This window comes from Tasmannia lanceolata, unplaced genomic scaffold (genome assembly GCF_043159265.1).
Source record: "Tasmannia lanceolata isolate RefF3 unplaced genomic scaffold, GAP_Taslan_0.1 ptg000004l, whole genome shotgun sequence".
NCBI lineage: Eukaryota > Viridiplantae > Streptophyta > Magnoliopsida > Canellales > Winteraceae > Tasmannia > Tasmannia lanceolata.
Genome location: NW_027518681.1, coordinates 7,067,659 through 7,078,321, shown reverse-complemented (window position 1 = coordinate 7,078,321; position 10,663 = coordinate 7,067,659). Strand labels below are relative to the sequence as shown.

The following is a 10,663-nucleotide window of genomic DNA, read 5'->3' as shown; positions in this document are numbered from 1 at the left end:
ATGTCGTCCTCCATAGTAAGAAAACGTAGCTTGGGCCGCCAGAAAATAGAGATCAAGCGAATCGAGAACAAAGACGCCCGCCAGGTCTGTTGGATCGCATGCCCATGTGCCCTCGATTGGAAATCCGTGATGGTGATGATCATCACGTGATACTCCCTAGACACATATTCACATACTCACATGCATTGATTTATAGATTATAATATATTTATCATTTTGTATTGAAAACTGATTTCCAACTGGGTGTCTTTATTTAGGTTTGCTTCTCGAATCGTTGGTTTGGGCTCTTCAAAAAGTTGACCGAGCTATGCATACTTTGCGGGGCGGAGATTGCCATTATTGTCTTCTCGCCAGGCGGAAAACCGTCCTCCTACGGGTACCTATGTGTGAATTCTATCGTGGATCGTTACCGCTATCACGATACTCCATCAATCACCCTAGGAAATAAGATTAATTTTTCAAACGGGATGCAACGTATGAATATGTTGAGTGAGCTCAATCAGCAGTGTTCGGAGCTTTTAAATCAGTTGGAGGCTGCGAAGAGGACGAGGATCGAGCTCGAAGAAGCGGCAAAGGCCAGGAAGGTGGATGGGTTTTTGTTGGGCCGTGAGATTGGGGAACTTGAAATGAATATGCTTCAACAGTTTCAAGCATCAATGGAAGAGCTAAAAGGCTGAGGTTGTGAAGAGAGCCGACGAGATCATTAAGGGGTAGCCTTTGGTGGCGACTTTGCTGTCATCTGAGGTTCTTCGTGATCTGGTTCTTAATATCGGTTGCAACCTTTTCTAATGATCTCTTGGCATGAGTTGGTGGCTTTTATATCGTCATCATCTTCTTCTTCTCTATGTTTTATGAATTGGTTATCTGCTTTTAAGCTTTATATGCGACTATCTACTGTTATCTTGTGTATTTTAAGAAATAATTTCCGTACTAAGTAGATGAGGCACTCATGATTTGGAAATGATATTAGCATGATCTTGACCATTCATTGAATAGGTTTCGTTTTAGTGAAGAATTTTGGAGATTTTCACGAATCTTGGATGATTTACAATAGAGCTCAAGGTGTGCTTATATTGAGCACATATATGATAAACATAGAAAGAGATCAAGCAGACTATGGAAAGAGATAATGATGGAATATTCTAATATAATCTACTTACTAATTAAATCTAGCTGCCTATTCTAATGGGTTGCCTCATTAACCAACTTGCCTAATCTCCCACAAGAAGATCTAACGGTGAGATCTACACCTAATCCAACAGTGGATCTCACATATTCTAACATGCCCCCTCAAACGTATATGGATTGAAAATCGATATATGTTTGATTACAATAAAAATCCCCAATATGAAAAATAAACCTCCACTTGAAATTCCCATAGGAAAATAGAATCCTATGATTTGAGCACGCTGACGAATTTTGATGATGAATATCCCTTGATGTTATAATATCCTGATGTTGTTGATGAAACACTGCTTGTTGATATGCCGCCAAGAGGGCTTATAAAAGCCAATGGATCATAGATCCTAGAGAAGACTCAAGCCTCGTTGGGCGAGTAATAATGAGTCACTACGGACCAATGCCGGAATGGGCAAGAAATGGTGGGTCACTATGGACCGATGCCGGAATAGGCAAGAAATGGTGGGTCACTATGGACCGATGCTGGAATGGCCAAGAAATGGTGGGTCACTATGGACCGATGTTAGAATTGGCAAGAAAATGGTCACTATGGACCAATGCCAGAATGGGCAAGAAATGGGTCACTATGGACCAATGCCGAAATGGGCAAGAAATGAGACCTTATGGACCAATGCCGGAATGGGCAAGAAATGGGTCACGATGGACCAATATCGGACCATGGACAAATGCCGGAATGGGCAACAAAGATGAGAAAAAAAAAAACGAAGAGATGGGCAGCTATTAGCGGCAAAATATGAACAAACAATGATCTGCAAACATCAAAGATCAAACGAAAACTTTTGTTTTTTAGGAGAAATAGGACAGTGTAAAAATGGAGGTGTGCAAATATCAAATTTTGGAACTGTTTCTTAAGATGAGAAAAGGGGTGTGAAGATCAATATTGGGTTGGATATATAGGTAAAGACCAAGAGGTGTGTTAATGAAAAATAGGAGATGCTAATTTCACACCTCCTCTCAAGGCCTAGACTAGCTTTACTTTTCATCACCAGGATAAAGAAAGGCCTTTGGCAAGGGTGTAGTCACCAATAGTGCTGTAACCATCACAGCTAGAAAAGTTGACAGGTGAATAAAATTGAATGGGTGCAATTTTCACATATGAGAAAATGAAAATCAATATACTGTAATCTCTCTGTTCCTCTCGCACTAGGTTTGGTTTTGCCTCTTTTTTTTTCTTTTTTTTTTCTATCAAATTAGCTAGCAGGCATACTCCAAACCAAAAAAACAGATTCTGATGGTAAAGATCATCAAGGAAGATGTAGCCGGAGGAGAGCAAAGGAGCAGAAGCGGAAGGCGAGTTGTGAATAATGAAGATGAGGAAGAAATAATCTTAATGAGATATAAGAGTTATGCAACCAACGAAGGAAGAAGGCCTGGTGGAATTGAATACAACCACAAGGTGTTTGTGAGAGGGTCTAAGAGAGACTTAGGAAGGGGAATGAGGTTTAGAAATCCAGCGGTAGTGGGGATTAGATGGTGGCCGGGCGGACGGCTCGATCGGCCGCCCGCCGGAGGACGAGTGCACGGATTTGTGATCAGGCCAGAGGATCCAAGATGATGCAGTGACATATCCAAGTGGCACCGTAAGATAATACCATTTGTCATCCATGTGGCACATCTATGTGGTTTGACTTGGTCTTGGGTTTTGCATGGGAATTTAGATAAGCAATTACTATGTCTAGTTTTTAGTATGTGTTAGTTAAGTCTTTCTTTAATGATTTATAGGAACTTTGTTAAGACTTATTGGTATTGTCATGAAAATTGTCCTAGAAGTTATTATAGGGTATTGATAATAGGTATAGAAGTTATTGGTAAGTCATTTTCCATGTATCTCATTTAATTCTTGTATCTTCAAATATATCAATGAGAATGAGCAAAGAAGGGATAATAGTTTTTGGTTAAAAAAAGAAAGCTTTTCTAAGCATTTAGCAAGAGTTCTACTCTTGTGTTTTTTTCCACAACCCTAAGGATTGCGATCGTCAATCCGAACGGTATGAAAGTGGTATCAGAGCATCTAGGTGTAACCTTACGACAGTGATCGTGAGGCGATCCTACGCTACTGCTTACCAACGAGAAATTTGTGCTAGTTCAAGTTTCTCAATGGCCAATCGACGTCGCCAAGGTCTGATTGAACGAGAGGCTCCTAATCGAGAGAGGGATCTTCGTGATACCGAGATTGAGGAATTGAGGCATCAAGTCCAAACCCTCACCAAGAGGTTAGCTCTTCAAGAGCCTCAAGATGAGGTGGAGGAAAGCAATGGATCGGAGTCGGACGTCAACCCTTTCGCTCGGCCACACCAACGCCAAGGAGACAGTGACGATTCTTCTTTGAGACATCCCCCTTTACGTCAACGCTTCACCAACTTTAAGATGGAGGTTTCCGAGTTTGAAGGTAAGATACGATCGGATATCTTTGTTGAATGCCCTACTTCCGTTGTATTGAATGTTCTAGATGAACAACCACATTTTGATGACTACAATGATGAGGAGAGTGATGAGATCATTTGGAACAATCGTGGCGAGGCATTAATTATTCGGCATGCTATGAATATGGCCAAAGTAGAAGAAAATCCTCACGGGTTGTCGCATATTGTTTTTTATATAGGATATATGTCAAATGAAGAGTTGTGCAATCTTATCATTGATAAGGGGCGTTGTGAGAATGTGGTGGCACAAGAGATTGTCGGCAATGTCAATCTTGAGACCAAGATGAAGCCTATGAATTTTGAACTTGCATGGTTCAAGAAAGTGAAGGAGAGTAACTATCTTCTTTACGAGAACAAATTTGATCAAGAGACCAAGGGTAATGGCATATCTTATGCTCTACTTGATGTTGAAGCTAATGAGGAGCACAAAGAACTTCATCGACAATTTAATGAATTCATCACCAAAGGAATTGGATTGGACAACATATTAGGTGAACCGATGGATATTGAAGAGATGGGTAAATGGAAAAGAATTACATCAATTTTTTCATCCAATTACATTGATACATTTTTATTCGATCCGACATCGAATCCTATAACATATTTTCATGAATTCAAGCATATTCAAGATGGAGACATATTCTATTTTCGTCTTTGAAATTATGTAGGAGGATTTGTTCATCGTCTTTGGAATTATGTAGTAGGATTTGTTCATCAAGAGTTTAAGATTCTTCGACACATCAAAACTCGAGGACGAGTCTTCTTGAACAAGGGACGTTTTGCGAACTTCAAGATTGTGCGGGTGGTTCGTTTCGAGTTTAATCATCCGAAGATTATGGCGTTTCAGCTACTCTCAATATTTTTGATCTTATTCCATATCATGTGGCCCGGTCAACTCAGGGACGAGTTGACGTTCAACCGGGGGAGAATGATACAGTGGCATATCCAAGTGGCACCGTAGGATAATGCCATTTGTCATCCATGAGGCACATCTATGTGATTTGACTTGGTCTTGGGTTTTGCATGTGAATTTAGATAAGCAATTACTATGTCTAGTTTTTAGTATGTGTTAGTTAAGTCTTTCTTTAATGATTTATAGGAACTTTGTTAGGACTTATTGGGTTTATATTTTGACTACTTAGGAAATGGTATTGTCATGAAAATTGTCCTAGAAGTTATTATAGGGAATTGAGAATAGGTATAGAAGTTATTGGTAAGTCATTTTCCATGTATCTCATTTACTTCTTGTATCTTCAAATATATCAATGCGAATGGGCAAAGAAGGGATAATAGTTTTTGGTTAAAAAAAGAAAGCTTTTCTAAGCATTTAGCAAGAGTTCTACTTCTTGTGTTTTTTTCCACAACCCTAAGGATTGTGATCGTCCATCCGAACGGTATCACAAGAGCTTTGATACCATGAAGAATTTTGGAGATTTTCACTAATCTTGGATGATTTACAATAGAGCTCAAGGTGTGCTTATATTGAGCACATATATGATAAACATAGAAAGAGATCAAGCAGACTATGGAAAGAGATAATGATGGAATATTCTAATCTATTCTACTTACTAATTAAATCTAGCTGCCTATTCTAGTGGCTTGCCTCATTAACCAACTTGCCTAATCTCCCACAAGAAGATCTGACGGTGAGATCTACACCTAATCCAACAGTGGATCTCACATATTCTAACATTTTAGAGATGCCATAACTTGTATTCTTTCGAAGATCTTAACATCCTTTCATTGGGTTAATTACTAATGGATCGTTAAAAAGAATTGAGCAACAATCCATTTTCAAGTCCTAAAAAATTGTTGGGATGATTTATAAGTGGGACATATAGGCTATGACATCTCTCCATGGTAGGGCTCAAGACTCGGATGATCATGTACAAGGCATGCGAGTAGCCCTCATGTGTTTCATTTAGGATTTTACTTCATATTATTTTTTCATTTTGGGTTTTACTTAATATTGTTTCCTCATGTGTTTCATTACTTAGGGGTTTTTTCTGAGTACGGTTTCCTCCTCATTTTTTGGCAATATTATTGTAGTTTGCACCTCTCATATCTAAATTGGAAGAATACATGTGAGAACATGGGATTTTATGTTGTATAATCTCCTTTAAATCTCTACTAGCAAATGAAGTAAAAAAAGACATGACAGTGTGATCAATAAAGCCCTAATTAATTAGAACAAGATGTTAAAAGTAAAATGTTGTAGATCTATTACTCCATACTGGTAAAATGAGGTATTTCAGATTGTATGCTTAATAATTTAGAAGCGTTATATGACAGATTTATTCCATTTATATTAGTAAATTAAATAATAATAAAAAAATGTTATGAGGAGGGTACGCATCGTGCATGCTACGTCGTCGGCGACCATTCTTTGCCTGGTTTTTTAGGTTCATTAAATGAGAAAAAAGTCAGAACAAGCCAGTTAGGCAACCTGGATCCGCAAAGCCCATTTCTCCGATTTTCGCCATGTTTATCCTTATAGAATTGGGTCTTGAAACTATTTTTATTAAATCCAGATGGGGTTTTTACATTTAAATCTTAAGTAAATGTACATTTACTTAAGATTTACATTTAAATACTAAGAAGAGGAAAGAAAAAGAGACAAAAAAAGAGAAGACAGAACCAAATTAAAATGGTGTGTTTCGGACGAAACACCATGTTGCGGCCTAAATGAACTGAAATTCTGAAGGAAACAGAATTTGGGTGTGTTTCATTCCAGTTTTTTGAACGAAACAAAATGAAATTAATGACTAGGATTGGATTTGATCTTGTGCATAGTGTAGACACTGAATGTTTATGTATATATACAGACAATTTGAATATAAGGTAAATTTTTATGAAAGTTTTATTTTATAGAAAGTAAAGATGCAACTATTCTTCATCCGCTTTTTACGGGGCCGAGAACACTGGTAAATTGGAAAGATGCCATCCAACAACCCCTTGTATTTCAGCTATTTGGGCGGCAAACATGATATTTTTCGAAGAGAGTCAAAGTCGTTTATGAAGATTCTCATATCTTGATTCCGCCCATTTAGTCGGGAGAGAATGACAGCCGCCGTTGTCGAACAAGAATTTTCTATCCTTCCATAAACTCATTTTCTATGGAATTTTATTTTAAAATAAATTTTATTTCAAAGAAAATTACACGCCTACTATGCTATGGACTTTATTTAATTTCAATGGAATTTTTTTCCGAAGTTACGAACCTACTTAGACCAGCTTTTGTAATTGCCAACGCGGCAAAGGGCGAAGGAAAATTCAAAAAAAGAAAAGAAAAAAGGATGGTAATCCCTAGACTACCAAAGTTGGTAACCCGCCCTAATCTCCATTGTAAAGGGTGACTGCGTTTTGGAACTAATCACCATAGTTTAAAAAATACTCACCAGGATGATTGAAACCTCCAATCGCCAAAAATTCACAATCATCCAATCACACACTATTCTACATTATTGTTTCGACTACCCCAGTGGCAAGATACCAATCGAATGGCTGAGATCAAAAGATTAAAAAAGCAGGTGGGACAAGTGGGACCCATCCAGTGACTGGTTTAATTCACTGTATCTATATACTACGTGTATATAGGATGGATACATATAGGGTGGAGAAATACTAAATTCGGTAGTCCAAGTGCTCCAAAACCAGACCTCATTAAAGTCTTACCAGATTTTCTGCAGCATTAATTTATAGTAATACACATATATAGAATCCAAGATAGATGAAGACCTAAAAAAAGATGTTAGACAGCTCTAACCAAGCTTTCTTCTCCCACATTAAACTCCTCTCCCTATATAAGTACATGGACTCCTGTCTCTTTCTTCACCACTTCCCCTTTCCCAATCTTCATCATCTTTCCCATGTCGTCCTCCATGGTAAGAAAACGTAGCTTGGGCCGCCAGAAAATAGAGATCAAGCGAATCGAGAACAAAGACGCCCGCCAGGTCCGTTGGATCGCATGCCCATGTGCCCTCGATTGGAAATCCGTGATGGTGATGATCATCACGTGATACTCCCTAGACACATACTCACATACTCACGTGCATTGATTTATAGATTAGACTATATTTATCATTTTGTATTGGTAACTGATTTCCAACTGGGTATCTTCATTTAGGTTTGCTTCTCGAAGCGTTGGTCCGGGCTCTTCAAAAAGGCGACTGAGCTATGCATACTTTGCGGGGCGGATTTTGCCATTATTGTCTTCTCGCCAGCCGGAAAACCGTCCTCCTACGGGCACCCATGTGTGAATTCTATCGTGGATCGCTACCGCTATCACGATACTCCATCGATCACCCTGGGGAATAAGGTTACTTTTTCAAACGGGATGCAGCGTATGAAATTGTTGAGTGAGCTCAATCAGCAGTGTTCGGAGCTTTTAAATCAGTTGGAGGCTGCAAAGAAGACAAGGATCGAGCTCGAAGAAGCGGCAAAGGCCAGGAAGATGGATGGGTTTTTGTTGGGCCGTGAGATTGAGGGACTTGAAATGAATATGCTTCAACAGTTTGAAGCATCAATGGAAGAGCTAAGGGCTGAGGTTGTGAAGAGAGCCGATGAGATCATTAAGGGGTAGCCTTTGGTGGCGACTTTGCCGTCATCTGAGGTTCTTCGTGATCTGGTTCTTAGTATCGGTTGCAACCTTTTCTAATGATCTCTTGGCATGAGTTGGTGGCTTTTATATCATCATCATCTTCTTCTTCTCTATGTCTTATGAATTGGTTATCTGCTTTTAAGCTTTATATGCGACTATCTACTGTTATCTTGTGTATTTTTAATAAATAATTTCCGTACTAAGTGGATGAGGCACTCATGATTTGGAAATGATATTAGCATGATCTTGACCATTTATTGAATGGGTTTCGTATTAAAGATGCCATTACTTGTATTCTTTTGAAGATCATAACATCTTCTCATTGGGCTAATTACTAATGGATCGTTAAAAAGAATTGAGCAACAATCCATTTTTAAATCCTAAAAAATTGTTGGGATGATTTATAAGCGGGACATATAGGCTATGGCATCTCTCCATGGTAGGGCTCAAGACTCAGATGATCATGTACAAGCCATACGAGTAGCCCTCATGTGTTTCATTTAGGATTTTACTTCATATTTTTTTATTTTGGGTTTTACTTAATATTGTTTCCTCATGTGTTTCATTACTTAGGGGTTTTTTCTCAGTACGGTTTCCTCCTCATTTTTTGGCAATATTATGGTAGTTTGCACCTCTCATATCTAAATTGGAAGAATATATGTGAGAACATTGGATTTTATGTTGTATAATCTCCTTTAAATCTCGACTAGCAAATGAAGTAAAAAAAGACATGACAGTGTGATCAATAAAGCCCTAATTAATTAGAACAAGATGTTCAAAGTAAAATGTTGTAGATAAAATGAGGTATTTCAGATTGTATGCTTAATAATTTAGAAGCGTTATATGACAGATTTACTCCATTTACATTAGTAAATTAAGTAATAATAAAAGAATGTTACGAGGAGGGTACGCATCGTGCATGCTACGTCGTCGGCGACCATTCTTTACCCTGTTTTTTAGGTTCATTAAATGAGAAAAAAAGTCAGAACAAGCCAGTTAGGCAACCTGGATCCGCAAATCCCATTTCTCCCATTTTGGCCATGTATATCCATATAGAATTGGGTCTTGAAACTATTTTTATTAAATCCAGATGGGGTTTTTACATTTACATCTTAAGTGAATGTACATTTACTTAAGATTTACATTTAAATACTAAGAAGAGGAAAGAAGAAGAGACAAAAAAAGAGAAGAAAGAAACAAATTAAAATGGTGTGTTTCGGACGAAACACCATGTTGCGGCCTAAATGAACTGAAATTCTGAAGGAAACGGAATTTGGATGTGTTTCATTCCAGTTTTTCGAACGAAACAAAATGAAATTAATAACTAGGATTGGATTTGATCTTGTGCATAGTGTAGACACTGAATGTTTATGTATATATACAGACAATTTGAATATAAGGTAAATTTTTATGGAAATTTTATTTTATAGAAAGTAAAGATGCAACTATTCTTCATCCGCTTTTTACGGGGCCGAGAACACTAGTAAATTGGAAAGATGCCATGCAACAACCCCTTTGATTTCAGCCATTTGGGCGGCAAACATGATATTTTTCGAAGAGAGTCAAAGTCGTTTATGAAGATTCTCATTCTCTTGATTCCGCCCATTTAGTCGGGAGAGAATGACAGCCGCCGTTGTCGAACAAGAATTTTCTATCCTTCCATAAACTCATTTTCTATGGAATTTTATTATATAATAAATTTTATTTCCAAGAAAATTACACGCCTACTATGCTATGGACTTTATTAAATTTCAATGGAATTTTTTTTCCGAAGTTACAAACCTACTGAGACCAGCTTTTGTAATTGCCAACACGCAAAGGGCGAAGGAAATTTCAAAAAAAAGAAAAGAAAAGAAAAGAAAAAAGGATGGTAATCCCCAGACTACCAAAGTTGGTAGCCCGCCCTAATCTCCATTGTAAAGGGTGACTGCGTTTTGGAACTAATCACCATAGTTTAAAAAATACTCACCAGGACGAATTGATACCTCCAATCGCCAAAAATTCACAATCATCCAATCACACACTAGTCTACATTATTGTTTCGACTACCCCAGTGGCAAGATACCAATCGAATGGCTGAGATCAAAAGATTAAAACAGCAGGTGGGACAAGTGGGACCCATCCAGTGACTGGTTTCATTCACTGTATCTATATACTACGTGTATATAGGATGGATACATATAGGGTGGAGAAATACTAAATTTGGTAGTCCAAGTGCTCAAAAACCAGACCTCATTTAAGTCTTACCTGATTTTCTGCACCATGACTTTATTGTAATACACATATATAGAATCCAAGATAGGTTAAGACCTAAAAAAGATGTTAGACAGCTCTAACCAAGCTTTCTTCTCCCACATTAAACTCCTCTCCCTATATAAGTACATGGACTCCTGTCTCTTTCTTCACCACTTCTCCTTTCCCAATCTTCATCATCTTCCCC

At 38.0% G+C, this 10,663-nt stretch overlaps 1 protein-coding gene across 1 annotated transcript; it reads left to right on the top strand.

Moving 5' to 3' along the window:
- On the top strand, nucleotides 1-677 carry LOC143875965 (agamous-like MADS-box protein AGL62). Its single transcript, XM_077377543.1, has 2 exons — nucleotides 1-84; nucleotides 258-677. Exons 1-2 carry the CDS (start codon nucleotides 1-3, stop codon nucleotides 675-677), a joined length of 504 nt encoding a protein of 167 aa, XP_077233658.1.
- Nucleotides 678-10,663: the final 9,986 nt, after the last annotated feature.

Coding starts and splice junctions, on each gene's coding strand:
- LOC143875965 (XM_077377543.1), top strand. CDS start 1: ATGTCGTCCTCCATAGTAAGAAAACGTAGCTTGGGCCGCCAGAAAATA. Junction 85..257: donor AGAACAAAGACGCCCGCCAG/GTCTGTTGGATC, acceptor GTCTTTATTTAG/GTTTGCTTCTCGAATCGTTG.